Source organism: Chrysemys picta, chromosome 5 (assembly GCF_011386835.1).
Source record: "Chrysemys picta bellii isolate R12L10 chromosome 5, ASM1138683v2, whole genome shotgun sequence".
In the NCBI taxonomy this organism is placed as follows: Eukaryota; Metazoa; Chordata; order Testudines; family Emydidae; genus Chrysemys; species Chrysemys picta.
Window position 1 is genome coordinate 113,678,679 of NC_088795.1, and position 22,727 is coordinate 113,701,405.

At 39.5% G+C, this 22,727-nt stretch overlaps 1 protein-coding gene across 3 annotated transcripts; it reads right to left on the bottom strand.

The window, feature by feature from the left end:
- Positions 1-333: 333 nt before the first annotated feature.
- On the bottom strand, positions 334-20,485 carry LOC101935271 (ADP-ribosyl cyclase/cyclic ADP-ribose hydrolase 2). 3 transcript variants are annotated; one of them, XM_008174126.4, is made up of 10 exons: positions 20,105-20,434; positions 16,141-16,270; positions 14,736-14,871; positions 14,083-14,165; positions 12,573-12,649; positions 9,008-9,100; positions 7,694-7,780; positions 7,081-7,140; positions 1,947-2,068; positions 646-783 (listed from the first exon to the last, which is right to left on the bottom strand). In XM_008174126.4, the coding sequence occupies exons 1-9, from the start codon at positions 20,281-20,283 to the stop codon at positions 1,948-1,950; spliced, it is 966 nt and encodes a 321-aa protein (XP_008172348.1). In that variant the 5' UTR covers positions 20,284-20,434; the 3' UTR covers positions 646-783; position 1,947. The 3 variants fall into 3 exon arrangements, with proteins under 3 accessions (XP_065453120.1, XP_005296201.1, XP_008172348.1); XM_065597048.1 differs by having other exon boundaries at positions 334-2,068; positions 20,105-20,485; XM_005296144.4 differs by having other exon boundaries at positions 334-2,068; positions 7,068-7,140.
- Positions 20,486-22,727: the final 2,242 nt, after the last annotated feature.

A 22,727-nucleotide genomic window follows, 5' to 3' on the forward strand; every position in this document is an offset into this window, starting at 1 on the left:
TGAAACATGCAGGCTGGTAAGGCTATAAATAGTTGAAGTGTGTGAACACCAAGGCCCCTGAGATGGAATTGACTTGATTACTACAAGAATCAAGACCAGAAAAATAAATTACAATTTTTGCTTGCTATTGCATCTTTCATGCTCACCATGTGACAGAGTAGGAGAGTTAAATAATATCAGCGTGGGAGGAAGGAAACTTCTTGCTAAGCTAAATGAGAACATGAACATTCCAATAGCTCACACTCAGCTTCATTGCTAACAAGCATACATAGAAATTAGCAGTGAATATGCAAAAAAAAATAAAAATAAAAAAAAAGAGTGTGTAAAATTCTCTTAGGAAAATGCAAGTATTTTAATTTTCTTAGATATATCCCACATGGTACAGCCACAGTCTGGAGCAGGGGTCGGCAACCTTTGAGAAGTGGTGTGCCAAGTCTTCATTAATTTAAGGTTACGTGTGCCAGTAAAAGGTTTCGCCTGCCAGACTGGCAGCACGGGTGACAGACAGAACCCCAGACTGTCAGCGGGCTCATCCCGCTACTGGTCTGGGGTTCCATATTCCAGGCTGGCAGAGGGCTGAGCGGGGCTGGCGGCCGGGAACCCGGCTAGCAGCAGTGTGCCACAAAAAATCAGCCCACGTGCTGCGTGATCTGGAGGTTTCAGTGGTTGGGGATAGACAGACACCCTGGACCTTCAGATTGTAGATGGAGCTAGCTTAGCAGACAGTCAAGACTGTGCTTGGTGTCTCCTCACTGCAGCTGGATTGAAAACAGTTTTCCAGTCCTGCAAAAGAAAATTGAGATTTCAAGAAAATTTCCTGTCTCAAATCAGGACAAAAACCTCAAAATCTTGAAAATGTTAATGAACAGAAAATGAGAGAGAGAGAAAAAGGTTTGGGTCTATCGAAATATCGCATTTAAATTTTGACCATTTTTAATTTACGTTTTCCCCCTATAATCTTGCATTTCAAAACAAGGTTGTTTTGAACTGGAAAAATGGAATTTTTCATTTAAAAATGTCTAAACAAAACATTTCAACAACTTCAATTTTTTCCAAAATGTTTTCACGTAGAGAAATTTGCCAAAACTGACCCTTTCTCGCAAAAAGTTTCGGTTTTGATTAATCAGTATTTTCTAATGAAAAAATATTTTCTCAAAAAATTGCCGGCCAGTTCTACTCCTCACCCTGAATAAATTTCAAAGGATCCTGAGTGAATTTCCCTGATCATAGATACTTGATGCCTCACTTCCCAAGTGTTCAAGATAAGCTCTGCTGATGTGCCAGGCCTTGGGAAGTCAGCTGGTTGTTAGTAATCCAAACAGCAGGAAGCAACCAGCTGAGGAACTGTGATAGTGATGGATATAGTGCATGTGAAAACAATGGGCCAAATTGTCCATTGTGTTACTCCTTGTTTCATTATTTACACTAATACAAAGTGAATTTAAGATGCTACCCAAAACACCCATTCACACAAGGGATAGCATTTTACATCCAGTCTGCACTCACTTCTCAGAGGTGCAGATGACAAAAGGTGCATGGCAGGGGAGAATGACGCCCAAGGTCCTAAGGCAGAAGGAAGCCTTTCAAAAACAAGAAGGCAGTTTTAAAATGGATCCAAAAATGGGTAGGGAGACAATGAAGTTATTTGTGAATAGGGGTGGTGTGGCCCTGGTTCCTGACAGGTGAATAAAGGGGCAGTACCATTCATCATGGGATTCTGGAGAACTGGAATAGGGTGAGGCCACAGACGAGGAGGGAGTTACCCAGATAAGGAGAGATGAAGGCATGGATGAGGCTTCCAGCAGCAGAGGAGTCAAAGGCAATGTTACATAGGTTCTAATAGGCAGACTTGCAATCACAGGAATTAAGGGAGGAATTACATTCAGAGACAGGATAATGCCAAATTTACAGACAATGGAGGCAAATAGAAGGATTGCATTATGTACATTAATTCAGTGGGTTAAAGCAGATCTCAAAAACAAATGCTACAAAAATCGTGTAAATGAGCCTGCTCCAGCTGCCGCCTCTGGCGGGAGATACAAGTCCTCTTTGTGTTGAAGGTGCAGACCTGAAGAAAAGAAAAGAAAAACAGGATGCTAAGTACATATCCTTTTAAATACCAGAGCTTTGTAGCCAGGGCTGAAGTCCAAAAATTAAGCTGAAAATTCAGTTCCAGAAATCTTTGTACAATGACTCTGAAATGACTCTCAATGCTGCTCAGCTGTCATGGTTTTATAAACAGGAAATCTGTGCGCAGAATCCTGCATTAACTATATGTCCTTAGTACCAGACTGCATTTGGAGTGCTTTCTGCTGATGTCTGTACGCTCCCTACTGGTCAATTTCAATGCTAATGTGTCACAGATAATGATTACAGCCTGAGAGTCCTCACAAGAGGCACAGCCGAAGTGTGGAGAGGGGGTAAAAGGGCATTTATCCACCTTTGGACTTCCAGGATTCTGAGGTTGAGCATGGCCCCCAGTGTAAGTTAGAGTGGTGCCACACAGCAGCCTCTGGTCACTGCCATTCCTGCTCTGACATGGCCGCTTCCCTCAGAATGCCTATGTGACAGGGGTTTTAAGTGCAGAATAAAGACACCTAAATCACTTTTCCTGACCTGTGTGCTGAGGTTGTTGCCTAGGCACCACTTAAGCCAGCTATTCAGCTGCTTTATGGCACTGAGCCACTGTAAAGAGGCTGCAGTAGAGCTTGTAATAAAGACCTGAATCTCTAGTTTCAATGTTTATTCTTTAAGTGTAAACATGTTAATTGTGCTCTTGCCTGGAATGTGTCTTTAATAGTGAAACCACAATTTCTGTAAAAGCTATTTGTCAATAAATTAAATGATCAGCATATTTAAGAATTGGGATCTATTCATGGAGTTAAATTCTGGAAAGGTACTCAGAAAAAATTCAAATAGCTTAAGTATCAGGGGGAGCCATTTTTAGTCTGTATCCACAAAAATAACAAGGAGTCCAGTGGCACCTTGAAGACTAACAGATTTATTTGGGCATAAGCTTTCGTGGGTAAAAAAAACATCTGAAGAAGTGAAGTTTTTTTACTCATGAAAGCTTATGCTCAAATAAATCTGTTAGTCTTTAAGGTGCCACCGGACTTCTTGTTGTTTCAAATAGCTTAGGCATTCAAACAAATCACAATCCGCTTGGTGGATCTTCTGCAGGGGAGAGAGGAACCTAAGATCACTGAGGAGGTTATTTGTTGCAGATTTTTAAGTTACTGCTACATGGGAGTATCTTTTTGCTTTGATTTCTCATTTTAGCCTACTCGTATCTCAAGTGGAGCAGCGACTGGTCAGCCATCACTACTCAGCGTGTCATATGGGATGCCCTTGTTCCTAGTGGTGAAAGCTGTGGGGGCTATGCAAAGATGCGGAGGAAGGCCATTGTGGTGGGCCTTGAAGCCAAGGGCGCAGGCCGTGATGGACCTGCCACAGGTGGGGAACTTAGTGGTAGTAGCAAATATTCAAATGAGAACTTTGAAGGCCAAAGTGGAGAAGGTTCCATGTGAACAGCAGTTGAACATGCGTCAGGATTTCAGTATGATCACACACAGCTGAATATAAAAGGAGGAGGAGGGGAAGTAAGACCCATTCTTGCAAGGCACGTTAGTGGGAGTTGAAGCATTCAGCAACATGCAGAATCAGGGCCAGCACAAGGAAGGTGCTCTGTTATTACAGACATGCTCAGATACTGTGGTGATTGTGGTCATATAAGTACTGAGACAGATAGAAGGGAACAGGTGGCTGGTCCGATGCTTGCAGTGATGGGCAGTACTGAAGAGATGGTATACTCAGCCCTTAGGTGAAAAGAACAAGACACTAACTGTTTCCGAAAGGTTTCCTATCCAGATTTCCTCAGTCAAGGAATGTGCCCACAACACAAGACTTTGAGTAATATGGTCTAAACCCATGGAGAAGAGAGAAATGACTGGAGGATAGCTAATGTGATGCCAGTTTTAAAAAAAGGCTCCAGAGGCAATCCTGGCAATTACAGGCCAGTAAGCCTAACTTCAGTACCAGGCAAATTGGTTGAAATTGCAGTAAAAAACAGAATTTTTAGACACATAGATGAACTTGATATATTGGGGAAGAGTCAACGTGGTTTTTATAAAGAGAAATCATGCCTCACCAATCTACTAGAATTCTTTGTGGGGGTCAACAAGCATGTGGACAAGGGTGATCCAGGGGATATAGTGTACTTAAGACTTTCAGAAAGCCTTTGACAAGGTTCACCAAAGGCTCACCTCACCAAAGGTTCTTAAGCAAAGGAAGCAGTCATGGGTTAAGAGGGAAGGTCCTCTCGTGGATCAGTAACTGGTTAAAAGATAGGAAACAAAGGATAGGTATAAATGGTCAGTTTTCAGAATGGAGAGAGGTGGTGTATCCCATGGGTCTGTACTGGGACCCATACTGTTCAAAATATAAAATATCCATAAATGATCTGTAAAAAGGCGTAAACGGTGAGATAGCAAAATCTGCAGATGATACAAAACTACTCAAGATAGTTAAGTCCAAAGCAGACTGGAAAGAGTTACAAAGGGATCTCACAAAACTGAGTGACTGGGCAACAAAATGGAAGATGAAATTCAATATTGATAAATGCAAAGTAATGCACATTGGAAAACATAATCCCAACTATACATATAAATGATGGGGTCTAAATTAGCTGTTACCACTCAAGAAAAATTTTTTGGAGTCATTGTGAATAGTTCTCTAAAAACATCCACTCAATATGCAACGGCAGTAAAAAAGCGAACAGAATGTTGGGAATCATTAGGAAAGGGATAGATAACAAGACAGAAAATATCATATTGCCTCTATATAAATCCATGGTATGCCCACATCTTGACTACTGCGTGCAGATGTGGTCTCCCCATCTCAAAAAAGATATATTAGAATTGGAAAAGGTACAGAAAAGGGCAACATAAATTATTAGGGATATGGAACAGCTTCTATATGAGGAGAAATTAATAAGACTGGGACTTTTCAGCTTGGAAAAGAGATGGCTAAGAGGGGATATGATAGAGGTCTTTAAAATCATGACTGCTGTGGAGAAATTAAATAAGGAAGTGTTATTTACTCCTTCTCTTAACACAAGAACTAGGGGGTCACCAAATAAAATTAATAGGCAGCAGATTTAAAACAAACAAAAGGAAGAATTTTTTTACAAAATGCACAGTGAACCTGTGGAACCCCTTCCCAGATGTTGTGAAGGCCAAGACTATAACAGGGTTCAAAAAAGAACTAGATAAGTTCATGGGGGATAAGTCCATCAATGGCTATTAGTCAGAATAGGCAGGGATGCAAAACCATGCTCAGAAGTGTCCCTAGAATCTGTTTGCCAGAAGCTGGGAATGGGCAATGGGATGGATCACTTGAACTTGTTCTGTTCATTCCCTCTGAAGCACCTGGCATTGGCCACTGTCAAAAGACAGGATACTAGGCTAGATGGACCACTGGTCTGACCCAGTGTAGCCATTCTTATATTCTTAAATCATCCATTAAGAACTCAGAGCATCCAAAAGAAAAGCCGTGTTAAGCTCAGATTTCTCCAGCTAGCTAATATTGTCAGTTTGTTCAGAAAATTACTGGCTTTTGGGGGCTGTTGGGTAGAGACCGGCAATCACTATTTATTTTCCACTTAGGAGCAAAAACCTTGGCAATCACTCAGAGAATAAGAAGTCCATTTCTTTTAAATCACATCAGCTCATACGCTATTACAACCCTGTACATGGTATACAGCAATAAATAGATGTCGCTGTAAGCTTGGAACAGGTTGGTTTCATCATCTGCTACCTCAACACAATCTGCTCATATTGATGTGAGCATTTGCTGTCTCTCAAATCCTGTTTTCACATGTTCAGTGGTTGTTGCCAGGGCATAATTTTGGGTGATGGAACCAAAAGGAACACTCTTGCGACTGTCACATGCCAAGATAGGGAAAAGCTATCCAACGGAGAACGCTGCTGGGGCAGAACACCACTACCAGTTTCTGTAAGATATAGGAGTTTTAAAGATGAATCTTATATCAAAGGCCTGTGGGAGCACTATCCCTGCAATCTCACGTGTATCCTTCTCTTCCCTGTGCTGAGTGAAAGTGCTCTTGGAATACCTATGTAGTGCAGGAGAGGGTAGAGTGTGCCCAACCCAGCAGCAATAGCATTCCTCTGCTGCCTGCCAGTGGGAGAGCCATGTGATGTTGAACACTAGACAGTCCTATGTACTCTGTGCTTGATGCACAAACCCAATTTCTGTATATTATATACTTGTCCTAGGCCAATGGATTATTACTACAAAATATAGGTCACTTAGGAGATATGGCTTTCTTAACCACCTGAGCTCAAATTCAGCACTAGATATTTGTATTTTTCCTTTCAACCTCAGGTGTTTCTGTGTTGGGAAACATTTTTGCAGTTAACACAAAGAATTCTTCTGCCCACCCCTTGGGTTAAATTTATCCATGATGTACTTTGCTGGATTTACAGCAAAGATGAGTGTGTCTACTTGTGTTTAAGTTTCCATATGTTTCTCATAAAAGTGTATTGGTGAAATATAAGATCTCTGAATGTTTGGATATGAATACTGTACCTCCTTGAAATTGGGAATTGAAAGTTACACTGTACATAATTGGACAGGTGCTGTTATTTAGATTTGCAGTCTTATATTTGATTTATGATCTCAATTTTATTGGAGAATGTTCATGGAAAGCAAATTTTGCATTTCTAACTATGAGTATTTGCAAGAGAGACTTGATTCTAAGAGTTATGCTCACGCAATCAGTGGATAGCAATATACCATGTGGTCTGTGTGTTCAATCAAAACTAATCAACACTGCTTTAATTATGAATATCAGATACTTGCAACGAAGTGCTTGTGCACAATTTATAGAGCAGGAATTGTTTCCTGAATAATTTCAAAATAATATATTTCAATACAGCTGTCATGGACAAATTGCAATAAGTAGGACAGGTGAAATCTATTGAATAAATTATTAGCTGTGAATTATTCGTTTGGCTCTAATGGCGTAGAATTGGATTGATTTTATTTACCATGTTTACTTACGAAACAATGGAACAATCAGAATGATTAAGATAATCCAGGCACTTTAACAGCAGTACAGATCTGTAATGAAATTAATTTATTTATAGCATTACTCAGTAAGAAAACGAAGCAAAACAAAAGAGGAAGTGAAACAAATTGAATGATGTTATAAAATGAAAAGATGCACAATTTGGATGCCTAAACCTTCCCTTCTTAATGGTATTTAATTTAGAATGAAGCTCTGGGTATCACAGTAAGTACAGCTACCATAAGTAATTCTGCAGACATGAGAAGGGAATATTAACGTATAACTGTTATTCAGATTTTAATTTCCTATTTGAACTGATAGCTCTAAGTGGAAGGGACCACGCCATCTTCTGTATCTGATATCGAATGAGGATACTGTTGCATTTAATAATAAAATTACAAACCATACGATTGCCATATCAATGGAGGTGTGCTCAGATGGCTGAGGAAGGTGGCATTATCACTTCCAGAAGTCAATTTCTTACTAAAGCTACAACATAGTAGATTAGTGGGTCCCCGGTATGGGAATATTCATGGGTAGAAGTAGGTTAAAATTTCTGAAAAACCCTAGCAAATACCTCATATTTATTAAAGAAATTCCACTTACTTGTAATTGTCAATGCAGGTGATGTCATAACCCATAGTTTTGAGTCTTTCTTCTAATATTTGTACACTGCCTCTCCCACAGGAATCCCTGTAAAAAGAGATTTGTACAAAGTCTTTTATTAGTTAACTGTTTATTTTGCTAATTTCCATAGTGTCAATTGCTATGGCAGCTAGGGCTTTAATTGCAGAACCTCAATGTTCTACAATTGGAGCAGATTTTTTTTTTTTTTTTAGGGAATTTAGTAGTAGGTTATAGGAGAATTTCAGCAAGCTGGCCAGACTCTGGTATCTTGTAACCAAACAGCAATGCCCTAGAAAAACAAGTCTACCACCAGAGGGCAGCTGCCTGTTGGACTAATACAAATTTAGAAGGCCTCATTCTCCACTACTTTGTATGTTGTACACTCATTTACTCCTGTGCAAAGTTGGTGTAAAATGCTACCAAATCAGAATTCACCATACGCTTGTATCAATGGTACTGTTCTATATTTACTTTGCAACAACTGGAACTTTGGCCTCAGCCCCTTTGGACTCCACAGGCTGTACTTGAGTCCTTCCTCAATCACTTAGAACCCCTGCTGTTGGACATGAGCATTCTGACTTAAACTCCAAAATGGAGTGCTTCCCCAACCCTTAGCTCCTGTGGCTGGGTAAAAATTTACTTCAATTAACTGAATAAAATAGTAATGGCTTATCAAGCGTTTTGGTCCAAGTAAGCATCTTAAAAGTGCTGACAAATATTTTAATCTCCCAGGATTGCAGAATCGGGCAGGAAATCTCCCAAGTTCAGGCTCTCAAAACTACTAGTAGTTCTTGTTGTTGGATTGGTCACAAGTACCATGAGAAGAGACCTTATGGCATTTCACCACTTCTACTAATTTCCAGAACCATGAACTGCAGAGAGCTGTAAACCTGAAAAATAATGCACTGCGGACAGTGAAAAGACATTTTTCAAATCTCAGAGTTTGATTTGGGATTTAGATGGTTCTTATTTAGTCTAACCTGTACTTGCCTTGCCCTCACTTAAGGCCTGCTCCATAACAGCTTCTTACACAGACCTACTGACTCAGCAGATTTAGGGCCTTACATTATTTTTGATTGTGCCTAATTCTGGTCACATCAATTTTATATTTTAAAAAGACTGTACACCCTCCAAGGAAGGCACTGTGGTTTCTTTTGTGTTTGGAATGCATCAAACACATTTTGAGTGTTTCTGAAATCTAATAATAATAGAGAAAAATAAAGTGAAAACTGTAAAAACAGATTCAAAAGAGGAAAAACAAGATTAGGGTTTTTTTTAAGACCTATAACTTACAAGTCAGGTCCCCCAATGTCATCCATGACCCAGATTTCAATTCGTGAAATTCTGTCTTTTTGGAAGTTAGGCACTTCATAGTCTGCAAAAAAACTGGTTAAAGAAAACAAATATTTAAAACAACATAGAACAGAAAAGATCTTTCTCCTTCTCAGTAACCAGGGCTCTGATTCTTTTCCCATTGATTTAAATGGAAGATCTGGGGTCAGGTCATTTATACCTATGGTTTCTTTTGGGTTCATTATCAGAGACAGAACCAAGATACTCAAAATTGGAATCAGAATTTTGTATTCCCAAAATTTATGGGTGTATGGATCCTAAGTTTGTTGTTTTATTGATTGTTGGTCTTAGCAGGATGGAGCAGGAATAAAACTCTATTAATAAAGATGTGAGTGGAATAAGGGTTTAAAATGCAGCACTTATAACAAACCACTAGGTATTTAGTAAAAAACAAACAAACAAAAAACCCTTCAAGAGCAGCCTTTCTTCACGCACAGTATCGGATTTGTTTTTTAAAATAGAAGGAAGAGTAACAATTACAAGACAAGTATATTAGTAGATATAAAATCACAGCAGTAAGTCAAAAAGGTATAAAATACCTAGCATGGGAACAAGTAAGACCATAAGAGAGGTTGTTGTTTTTAAATCTGTCCATTCTGACCTGGGAAGAATCCTCTATAGGCAGGTTTGCTGTTTGTTAAACACTGTAATATTCAGAAGTCCAGATATAGGAGGGCCAAATTCTCTGCTGGAATAATTCCACTGAAGTCAATGGAGTTACACCAACTGATCTTACATCTGACCGGGAGTATGTAAATAGTAAAATATTAAACCAGATTTTTCCTTTTACATACAATCAGCCTTACTGCTGCAAGGTTAAGGTCCATTGTTTTAGGGAGTGATTTATCAGAGCAGATTGAGTCATTAAGAGGGGATCATTTTTACTGGCAAAGAGAAGAGGAAGTTATCTGTATTTATGTTTTGTGACTTTCTTGTCATAAGTTCTGAGAACTTTTGTATCAGAAAAAACGTCTTCTGTGTTCCTGTGTCTAAGTCTTTGTGACTACTAGTTGTACTATCGAAGGCATATCCAAAAATAATTTCAATTAAACTGATGATGGCCTAATGGAAAAAATGTCTTTAAATAGGATAATAAAAGCACAAAGTGTGAGTTTAGAGTTCTCTAAATCTAACGGAGGGACCATTTAACATATTGCATTAAAATGTGTGGTAAGGCATCGGTCTTAAAAAACAAAAATAAAACAAAACAAAAATTTATAAATTAAGGATTTGGGCCTGATTTTGAATGAAGTCTCATCCCAGCTTTCTTGTTCATGCATGTAATTATGCCAGAGCAAATAATGATGGGTGCAGTTACATGCAGGATGTAACTTAGATCATCTAAGTTAGATGTCTAATTGCTTGATATAAAGGCAGCTGAATGATATCCGTTGTGCCTGCGTAACTCTGCAAAAAAATGTTACTGTGATTATTTGCTTCTACAATTGTTTTTTTGAAAATCTGGCCTGCTGTCTTTTGAAATATAGTTTGTCTTGACAGAAGAGAGCAAGGATTCTACAGGAATTATTTGAAGTATTTTGATTTCTGTACTGTACCAGCTATATGGCCTAGAACAGAAGAAATTTGAGGCCAGAATGGACCACTATGATTATCTTATCTTATCTGAAGTCCTGCAGAATACAGATCATAGAATTTCACATAGTAATTCCTGCAGTGGAGAGAATTATTTTTACATACTACATAAGTGAACACTATCACACTCAATAACCTGTGGTTGAACTCCTGCATATCTTTCAGAAAGACATTCAATATTGATTAAAGACTCCAAGCAATGATGAATTTGCTACTTTCCTTGATAATCTGTTCCAAAGGTTAAACTGAGAGTATTATGTTGGACAAGAATGGCTGTTTTAACCACTGTTAAATTAATCACAGCATATTGTTTAAAAAAGAAATAGATTTTACTTTGTGCCAACAAGGGAAGTCACCTGCTCTAATCATCATTCAAATAGGAGCTGTATTCCCTGTGCCCTGACCTATATAATCAGACTGTCACTTGGCCCTTAGAATTTGTTAAAACGTTTCTCTGTTCTTTATTAAAAGTCTCTATTCCTTTTCCTTGTGATTTGTGAATTATCTAATATTGGAGAGCAAATGAATCAGGCCCTTTGTATAGCAACACAAGCAACCACTTGGGACCTATTTTTTTTGGAGTCTCCCTGGGTTTTGTTTTCTCATTTAGGCCTAATTAAGCAAAGAACTTAAGCTTTGTCAAGTTCCACTTCAGTGAAAAATAAACAAGTGCTTAAAGTTAAGCATGTGCTTTGCTGAACTGACACCTTGACAAGTGTGGTATTCCATCTTCAGGGAATCAATGGTCCCACAGAGTCAAAGCTGTTAACATGACTGTTACTTTACAACATCAAGAGTTCTAAACAGGATTTGGGGTTCCAAGGATAGAGATCTCAGCCTGCTTAGTCTCATGGCAACAGTCATCTTTAAAAACCTTTAAAAACACAAAAGGGGAGAAAAAAATTGTAAAGATAGAAAATGCAGCTCCTGTCTTTGATGCTGACTATTGCTAGCCATCTCACTGCTGGAGAAACACAAACACAGCATACGATCTTATCAGCCACTTGGAGACCTGGCAAACTTGTACCAGAGTAGGGCTGTTTAAGACATTGCTTTTAGCTTCCTTGATGGTCAAAGCTTCAGAACAGTGTTGCAAAAGATGCAGTTGTCTTGGCCTGTTAACTCAGACTCTTTTTAAACAGAAGGCAAAAAGAGAGAAATAGGAAAGAGAAGGCGAGGAAGGAAAAATGACACTTGAGGGAGGAGAGGAAAGTGGGAAACCAAGTTTCACATTCCATGTGGTGTTCAGTATTTAGCTGAAGTCGATGAAGTTGCTGAAGTATGTAATCTGGGTCTCTCTCTGGCCTGGTCAGGTCAGGACAGCGCTCTCTGATCAGGATGATGCAGGCCCTATAGTGTAATAGTGGATTCCTGAGGTCTCATGAGACAATGGGGGTGGCAGCCATGATGGTTGAACTCTCTCCTTTCAGTCTACCTGTACTCTTTTAAGGACCGTAAAAGGGGGTGATGGGTGGAATCGCCCTTCCATGTCATTATTTTGTCCTCCAGTTAGGCCTATTTGCTGACACAGCAATTTTGATCCATTAATTTCTGATTCTATTCTTCTCTTGTTTACGTGTCATAATCTCAACACAGTCCTTGGGTGGAATCAGTAGACCGTTTTGTTTGGACTAATTCAGTGTTTTTGCTTTTATAAACAATGTTGTGTAACAGCCGAGTTTTACTTCTGTTGCCTTTGACAAATTAGAATACAGGACTCTGCACAAGAGGCACCCAAGTGCTTTCTAAAATTTTACTCCAGGTCTAGTTAAAAAAAAAAAGATTGGCCTTGAGGCCACAGACTTCTGAAAATTATTCACTTCCACAGCTTTGTGTGATACAATAGCCGAACGTTTGATTTTTCTCAATCAAACCCTAAAATATTAACACAATATTATTTTATTTTTCTTACCCTTTGACTGGATAGGCGCCCCCTATCGCAGAACCATTCAGCATAATGTATATTACCCCAGAGCTCTGCTTTGCATACTGCAATAGATAACAGATGATTATTCTTCATAACATCCCCTATAGATTTTTATATACAGATTGGTACTTTAACTAAATAGTCATGGCCAATGGCGGGGGCCATAAATGAAAATGCTCAAGTTGCAAAACCACCATCAAAACTGGTTCCCTAGCTGGCAGTTGCAGTAGAGAGGACCAGAACTTAATGGCTATAAAAGGTGATCTGTCTTCTCAACCCTAGAACTGGTCCCTCTGGGGCACTCTGACAGATCAGTATGAGAAGTTTTGCACTGCAACTCTGTGTTATACTTGCTGTATTTCCATCTTCAAGACTGTCAATCTGACACCTTTCATGAGCATTAAGATCTCTTAAGCCTTGTTTTCTCTAGAAAAACATCTATTTTAACACATTCACTAACACATTAAAATCCTAGGCAATCCGTAGTTGATCCGGACACAGTGGTGAAATGAGGACATGGATGGATTTTAAACTACCGGACACACCTTTTGTTAACTTGAACACGTGGAAGGGGCACTACCTGCATAACCCATACTCTCATATACCAGTCATGTAAGTGGTTCCAGTGCAAGGGTTACAATTTAGATCATCTGCTTAATCAGCCCTAGTCAGCTCTTACCATGTAACCCATAACTCAGGGTGGCAGCTCTCCTTAGCCTACCTGCCCCGGACTCAGCTCACTCCAAGTCCTACCCACTCCCACACCTTTATGAGGGAAACAGAGGGTGCAAAAGGGTGGGAACTCCAGCCTGCAAGGATCACAAGGTCTGACCCTATCCCATGAGCCCAAGGTCCATCACCAACATCCAGGTCTTTTACTTCTGGGAACTATTCATTTTATCCTTTTAACTGCACTGAAAACTGCCCACAAATTGTGACAAATTAACAACTCAAGCAAGTACCTCAGGTACTAAGCACATTGTTAATTAACCTACTGTGAATTGAAGGTGCTGGGAAGAAGGTGAAAAAACTCCCCAGCCTCACCTGAAACAGAGGTGCAAGAGGCTTCACATGGGCTGTGCTCCAAGTTAAATCTCTGATCTGGGGGATGCAGGCCAATCAGCACCCCTCCCTCCAGCTGGCCAATAGGTGCCATATAGACTATAAATGGGGGGGGTGGGAGGGAAGGAGGGAGGAGCTACCCAGTGTCCCTCATCGAGTGTTTCCCTCTCTTGCTGCTGGAGCTGTCCTCTTTCACTGCCTGTCCAGTCATCTTCCGCCAACCACCGAGGTGGGTGGGTGGCATTTTTAACACGTAAGGTAGTCAACCTTATGCTTTTCCTCCCTACATCACACCTTTAAGTTCTAGTCAATTCAAGGCCTTAAGGGTATGGTACACTAGAGGTAAAAACTCCAGAAAAAAATCTTTTGGCCCTACTAAAGCTTTCTGAACTATCCATGGACATGCTTAATGAATGTAAATTGTATGATTTACAGTGATTGATGCAATCTTCCAGAAAGATTCTACTGCATTATTTTCACACTCTTCTGTGTTAGGGCAGGAATCATAATTAAATCCTGTGGGAAGAAACACAGTGCTCATTATTAAAGATATGATGACAGGTAGGAAAAGAAAATCTAAAGTGGCTTTAAAATATATATTGTATGTGTTTTTTGTTCTAGGTTCTGCATGGTTGGAGATCTGATAGGATATCCATCCATAACAGTACTGCACCATTTCTCTCCTCCTTTTCACTAGCCCTTACATTTTGTACAAACAATGACATGCTATGGTCTCAAAGCACAGACCCCTGTGTCTGTGGAAACTGCTCTAACTCATGTCATGAAACTGGTCTGGTGCACAGAAAGCCCCAGGATCCGGGAAATGAAAAGGTGACATAAATCCACCATTGCAACATCTCCCTCCAAATTTCACCATGTATGCTTCAGCTGCAGCTGAAGTGTAAATGTCTATACAGTACAAGCCAGTGGAGAATCGGGACACTCACCCAAATAACCAGGAGTAACTCCCCTGAAGTATGAGAGCAGAATCAGACCCATATCTCCAGTACAGAGCAATCACTCTATCTTTTTAGCCCCACCATGAATTTATAACAAACTTTTTATTATTATCATTTCTTGTCTGACCAGTATCGTTTGCTTGTCCACACCAGTTCAGGAAATCTCCAAATGAACCAATTAAAGTATCACACAGAGGCATGTAGCGACGAGTTCTATCAGAATAGCTAGTGACCAGCAGATGGTTGTTTTCCCAGAACAGAGACTAAGGAGAGAAAACAAAACAAACCATTTTTTGAATGTGTATGCATACCGTCACTGCTGTGTGGCTGGAAAACATTTTAAATCATGTTTTGAAATTATTTCTCAATACTTCAGAATCTCACAGATGGTTTGTTCTAATCAAACTAATATCAATTAAATACTTTAAAAACAATTCTACACTTCAACTAATAAAGTTATAGGGACAAAGTTTGCCCTCACAATGGTGTAAATCTGGCATAACTTGAGAGTGGATTTGGGGGGGGGGGGGGTTTACACCACTGTGAGAACAGAGCCATAGAAGGACTCAAGGCCTCTAGAATTTGCCTGACTTGAGCTGACAGGTTTAGGAAAAGTTAGGCATATAGACACTAAGGACTTGTCTATATGGAGACTTAGTGTGCAGCAAGCCAGGGTGTGAAACTACAGTGCACTAAGTGACCATGTGGACCCTGCTGCCGTGCACTGAAAGTAGCACTATGGAACTTTTAGTATGTGGCAGCAGGGTCCACATGACCACTTTGTGTGTGGCAGGCTGGCATGCTGTAGATTTACACCCCAACTGGCTGTGCACAAGTTGCCATATAGACAAACCCTAAATACAAGTAAAACAAAACTAAGGTCTGATCTACACTACAAAGTTAGGTTGGCTGAACTACATGCCTTGTGCAATGTAATTGTCAACCTAAGCCCTGGTGCAGACACCGCTAGATGGTGGAAAAATTCTTCTGTCTTCTCAGAGAGGTGGATTTACTACAGCAATGGAAAAACCTCTCCTGTCCCTGTAGTGTCTACACCACAGTGGCGCAGCTGTGCCACTGTAGGGTTTCTAGTATAAACATACCCTTTGCAATGGTGACATTGAAATTAGAGAGCTCACTTGACAGAGTTGAATGAAGATATTTACTTGTAAACATGCATAAGATGGGTTTTGAGGTTGGTTTAATTAAAGTGCTTCGAGGGCTTTTATAAACTTTCAGCTGTTCAACTGGACACATACTTATCTGTAATGTGCTGACCAGCTTAAAATCATAATTATTTGGTTGCAAGTTCAGTATTGTAGCAACTAATTCTAAACCACATTACATTGCTCTGACACTTCATTGCTGTGGGGTCAAGGCTTGAACACTGGTTCTCAACCTTTTGGTCTGCAACCCACAAAGTGGGCAGAAAATTATTGCATGGCCCACCATATCAATTCTGGTCAATTTTGGACTACTAAGTCATTGTAGAGATGATAGATGATCATTAACATACCATTCATAATCAGTACCTTGTTAGGTGGAATTGTGTGCAGTGACAGGTTAATAAATAACTCATAGTCCGATGGTAAAATGTTGCAAGGATCTTTATTAATAAAAGCCTTTTTGAAAGCTTCCCATATCTCTGTACAGTTCTTCTCACTATAATAATTAAAACAAATAGTAATATTATTTTCCCATAGCAGACCAGCAATATGTGCTTTGTTCACAACCTCCCACAATCCCCAAAGGAAATAAAACTAAGATTATTAAGGTGGGGGGAAGTTTGTGATACATTAATGAAATCATTAGCCCATCAACTAGTATCTAAGACATGAGGATTTGCACTAGAATTATTCAGCTAGACTCTTATAATAATTCAGCAAAAACCATGGACAGCATAGTATTCATAATGAGTCTTGCTATGCAGTACTGTAGAACTAGTGAAAATGGGATTTATTACTTTAAAATGTTCTAACCCCAAAAGAACCATTTGTAGCAGAGTTTGGCCACAGCGACCAAAGTCTCTAAGTGACCCTAGATTACAACTGAAACATAGGATTCAGGGATCTCATTATCCCTTTTCCCGCTAGATCAAAGACCCGTCTACTATAAGAAATCATTTCCCTATATAGGTACTTGTAGACTGTGATTAAGTCACCACTTAACGTCTTCACTGACTTCAATGGGAATTTAAGGCTAGATCTATAGTACCCGCCTGAATCAGCGGGTAGAAATCGACCTCTCGGGGATCGATTTATCGCGTCCCGTCGGGACGCGACAATCGATCCCCGAATCGGCGCTCTTACTCCACCAGCGGAGGTGGTAGTAAGTGCCGCCGACAGAAAGCCGCAGAAGTCGATTTTGCCGCCGTCCTCACAACGGGGTAAGTCGGCTGCGATACGTCGAATTCAGCTACGCTATTCACGTAGCTGAATTTGCGTATCTTAAATCGACTCCCCCCTGTAGTGTAGATGTACCCTAAGTTTAGAAGTAAATGCCTGAACAATTCATTTACTGCATATTTTTCATTGCTTGTCATCTCATGTTTGAGCAGCATGTAATACAAAATCAAAAGTATTATTCTGCTCCCCTACTGAAGATATTGTAATTAGCAACTACTTGTTGAAACTATGGAGTGGGGGTAGGGAAGGCACATAGATAAGCGTGATTCCTGGCAAACTTAATACAGATAGCAACAAGTTATACAGGATTTATTTTGTAGTAGTCAGCTAAAGAATGAGAAGTAATCTACACCGACAGCAAATGGAATTTATAGAACCATGTGTATATGTATTACAGAAGTGTGTGTATGCATGAATATAGCATTTGTTTGTTAGAAACCTCCGTTAGAGTAACAGTGAGACTTTCATTATAATCCCTTATTTTCACATGTTCATAACATTCTGAAAAATTCTTCTTTTTTGGCTGAAATTTTTCCATGCTTGGTCTTAATCTGAAGGTAATTTGTGTAAATGTTTTAGCAAAATCTATACATCCATTTATGAGTTATGTGAGAATGAAAAAAAAATGGGGCGGAGCAGGGGCTTTGGGGAAAGGAGTGGAGTGGGGGCAGGGCTGGGGCACTGGGAAGAGGTGGGGCTGGGGTGGAGCAGGGCCGGAGGCCATGGGGAAGAGGCGGAGCAGGGGCTGGAGCAGCATGCAGCTGCGTAGGGCACCAGGAAAATTGGTGCCCCAAATTTCCTGGTGCCCTACGCAGCTGTGTATGGGTAGGGATGGCCCTGTCAGTATGGCTCTATAGGATGGAATATCTGATTTTTCAGGGTTTTTTTTTAAATGTAGGAAATTACATTTTAAAAACCCCTACATTAAAATAATGTTAAGGTTACAAAGTCAAGCACTCAAAAAATAGGAAATGTCAGAATAAAGGTTGCCTGTGTAACCTTAATTCAGCCCCTTTGTGCATATGCATTATGATAAAATCTTTAACTCACACCTACTGTTTTTTCCACAAGGCCTCTGCCTTATTAGTACACAGGCTGGATGATGCTCTGGGGATGAATCAGGGCTTTGTAGTAAATGAGGCTGTTGCCTGTAGGACCCCTGCCTCATGTGATACATAAATTGGAAGTTGTGTACTGCTGGGGATTACAGGAAGAGAAAGGATGGTCTATTTAAGGAAGCTGAATGCCATACAGGAGAATTAGATTCCATACTGACTGTGCCACAGAGTTACTGCGCCATGCTGGGCACCCTTAATTCTGGCATTTCCTAACTTTTGAGTGCTTGACTTTGCAATCTTAATATTGTTTTAATGTCATTTTGGGATACATATATGTACATATTATGTGTGTGGTGGATCCAAGACACTAAGATGGCAGACTTATGCTATCTAAAGTTGCAGTTCATAAAATATAACATTTCAATGTGCAGTTTCATAAAATATTGTTCAAAAATGTTTACCAGACTAGTTTTAATCATATGGGGTAAAATTTCCAAAAGTGCCTTAGTCTCACTCGCACTATGTTAACTCTTATATATTTATTCCACTCTATATGCATCCGAAGAAGTGGGCTGTGGTCCACGAAAGCTTATGCTCTAATAAATTTGTTAGTCTCTAAGGTGCCACAAGTACTCCTGTTCTTTTTGCGGATACAGACTAACACGGCTGCTGCTCTGAAACCTATGTTAACTCTAAATTTTGAAATATAATTTGGTGGATATGAAAAGGAAGAGGAGAGAAGATTGAAGATTCAGTAGGGGCAATTAGTCATTTGAAACTCAAATTAAACAAAGTCTTGAACTTCTGAAAAGTTTTATTAGAAGGCTGACTATTGCTACAGAAAAAAAGCCCAAATGTACAGTATTAGCATTCATTAAGGCCCAAGACAGAGGGCGCAGTCTCTACCCATGTAGTAAGCTAAATTCTACTTTTATTAATACCTATGAATAGCATGAAATCAAAAGGTCATATCACAACACAATGTAGTTCTATAGTTGATACACTGTATTGCATCACTAACCAAAATTTAGATTATGGAGCATTTCTCATTTTATTCAGTTAACAGCATTCATTATCAATTAAAGAAATAACAAGATCAACCTAGGCAAAAGTTTCTTATTGCATTACTCCAGTAAGAGTTCTCCTACCTTTTTTTTCCCAGCAGGCTGCAGAGGCTTTCAAATTACAACCTTGGAATTTGTGTATCTTAAAGAATTCTCAGCTGGATATTAAGGTAGAAATTCTTAGATGTTACTCCAGCCAGGCATTTCCAGAAGCCTTCTGCTCTAATCTCCTTGGAACTAGCTTTTTTGTCGTCGTTCCTCCCCCGCCCCTCCTACAAAATGTTACATTATTCAGAATAGATGAGTGTCTTATAACAACAAGACACTTGTTTTTTGTCAGAAAGGTGCATAAGCCTTGTTTTAATCTAAACATTCCAGTCAATACCTATTTTTTGGCAGGATGAGCTCAGAATCTTAGTCTTTGTTAAAACGTGTTCTAATGAAATCATGGGTCACACCAATTTCAGCAAAAATCCTATTTAAGTCTCATCTCACCAGTTTCAACATTTTCACCATTGTTATTCATATGGGTCCACAAGTCTATTGTATCATTCATTGGAACTAGAATTTAGGGTTAATGTAATACAGTTAAAGTTACTATGAGAAACGTGTCAATATGGCCAGGTTTTGGCTGTCAAAAATTCACATACATTACAACATAAAGCACAAGAGGGTTAAATTAGCTATCCTATCCCTTCAGCTTTTTTCATTAGGGTCCCTAAAGTATAAAAGAAAAGATCAGCTAAAACCTGAAGAATTCCTGAAATATTGCTCTTCTCCACCACCCCAGATGCCTTTAATATATTTATTTTTACTAGATTTCTTAAAGATGAATTTTGGATTTCTCAACAACTACAAATATGTTGGTTTCAACAGGACTATTCCTATGATTAAGACTGTCATATCAGGTCCATGATTTGTAAAACCATTAAAGTGTGGAGACTGATTCAGAAAGAGAAAAGTACTTACCCAACACTTGGATTCACAATTCTAATATATTCATAACACCTTCCAATGACAATGCTCTCCAGGTTAGATGTGGTGCCTTCACCTTTCCATTTCTTCTTCCCATCTATTTCTGTGGGTTTAACATAGTCTTTACTGAAAAGAAGACCTACTAGCAGAGACAAGAAGAAGCTTTTCATCATGAAATTGTGAGAACCAAAGTCATAAAGAAATAAAATAATCAAATGTCCAAATGGAAAAGAGAAGACTGCAGTTTTATGTTTGTGTATCAATATAGGCTGTGGACCTGCACTTAAATGATTCTAGGTGCAGAGTCAGATAGAAAACAAACTTTATTGTGAAATGCAACAGCTTCCTGGAACTATTGCAGAGCTAAAACTCCTTAAAAAATCAAGCTTGTAAAACTATTTGTACTATTGCCATCTTGTGACTATTAGATAATATTACACCCCCTCTAAACATATCACTAATGTACCATTAACAAAAATTCAGATTTGCTGAATACTCATTGCAATCCTATAATATACTGAACATGGCAATTTGCTCTAATGAAAATATTTTAGTACCATTTGATTTCAAACAGTGTTACACTTCTTACATACCTTTTTCTACTGACTGCACAATTTGCTGAAATAATGTCAAGAATAAACAGAGAGACAAGATGGGTGAGGTAATACCTTTTATTAGTCGAATTTCTGTTGGTGAAAGAGACAAACTTCTGACCTGAAGAAGTGCTCTGTGTAGCTTAAAAGCTTGTGTCTTTCACCAACAGAAGTGGACCAATTAAAGATATTACCTTACTTACCTTGTCTCTAATATCCTGGGACCAACATGGCTACAACAATACTGCAAAGGATGAACTGCAAAGGAACACACAACAATTGAAACACTAACTTCATAACAAGAGTTCACACATCCTAACTCTCAGATGGTCTTACAACACAATCAGTATAGGTGACATAAGTATTGTCCATATCTTTTCATTTCTCTGTGGATTCTGGCAACAAAACTTGTGTTGTGATAAAACAGATTATAAAGTCTTCCTGGTGAAGAAAACTGCCTTGTGGTCTGGAATCAATTGCACTCAGAATCAAATGGATTAAACTTAACTTCCCGTGTATTGAACAAATTGATTTCTCTCTCTCTCTCTCTCTCTCTCTCTCTCTCTCTCTATATATATATATATATATATATTAGATTATAGATAGATACAGATATAGATATTCTCTGCCCACTGTCTGCCCTGGATAAGATCTTGGTCAGATCCTCAGGAGATGTAAATCAATGTAGCTCCATAGTCAATTTTCTTTCCTCTACATATTGATGAAATGCTCACAACTGTGTTGTTTGCCAGTGGATGTGAGCACCTGGGATATATACCATTGGTTTCCTTTCTTGTAGTAGCACATTGCTAAATCCTCACTGAACACCTGAACTGTTAACCCTCTAGTTATATCATAGTATACCAATATGCCTGCACTAGTAGGTTAATTGATTCATTTTGATGAAGATAGTTCCGGTTAATCATCTTTCTTTAGGAGAACGCTTGGTGGGGCCAAGGTTTTCCACAAATTGTGGTAGAAACTTGGCAAGGTGATTTGCCATCCCCAATATATTTCCAGGTAAGCATGATTCTCATCCTCAGAAATGGATGCCACTTTTTTGCATTGTTGGTCTTGATAAACTCGTGAGACAAAGTAATCAATATACTGTACTTCAGCTGGTTTTATGATGCATTTGTCCAGATTTCACTTGACCCCTTTTCCCTAGATCTCTGGAGCATGGCATGTAGATTTACTTCAAACATCAATATATTATCCACAATGGCTGCAAGTGCACCAAGCCTAGCTTAGACTCATAGGGTGAAATCCTGGCTCCATTGAAGTCAATGGGCATTTTGCTATTTACTTCAGTTGAACCAGGATTTCACCCACTTTTAAGGCCAGAATGAACCATTGTGATCATCTGATGCAGAGGTGGCCAACCTGAGCCTGAGAAGGAGCCAGAATCTACCAATGTACATTGCTAAAGAGCCACAGTAATACATTAGCAGCCCCCCAGCAGCTCCCACCCTTTGGCAGCTCTGCCAATCAGTGCCTCCCTGCACCTCCGGATCAGCCATTTTGTGGCGTGCAGGAGGCTTTGGGGGGGAGGAGGGAGGTGTGAGGGCATGGTAGGCTCAGGGGAGGGGACGGGAAGAGGTGGAGTGGGGACAGGGCCTGTGGCAGAGCCAGGGGTTGAGCAGTGAGCATCCCCCTGGCACATTGGAAAGTTGGCGCCAATAGCTCCAACCCCGGAGTCAGTTCCTATACAAGGAATGGCATATTAACTTCTGAAGAGCCACATGTGACAGTGTACCCCATAAGGCTTTATGGGGAGGGGGTGCTTATAAATGTATGTATGACATAACTGGAATATGTTTTGTGCTGCCTGTGCCATGTAACATATCTTTGTAAAGGTTATGGTCTACTATATCTATTTATCCTATTTGTACATATATATATTATTTTCTACTTAAGGTTAAGAATATGGGCTGTATGCTTGCTTGGTTTCTAAGTAAGCTTTGGGAGGCATTTGGTCAGCTTCTTTAGGAAGGAATTCGCCAGGTTAAGTACCTGATCAGGAA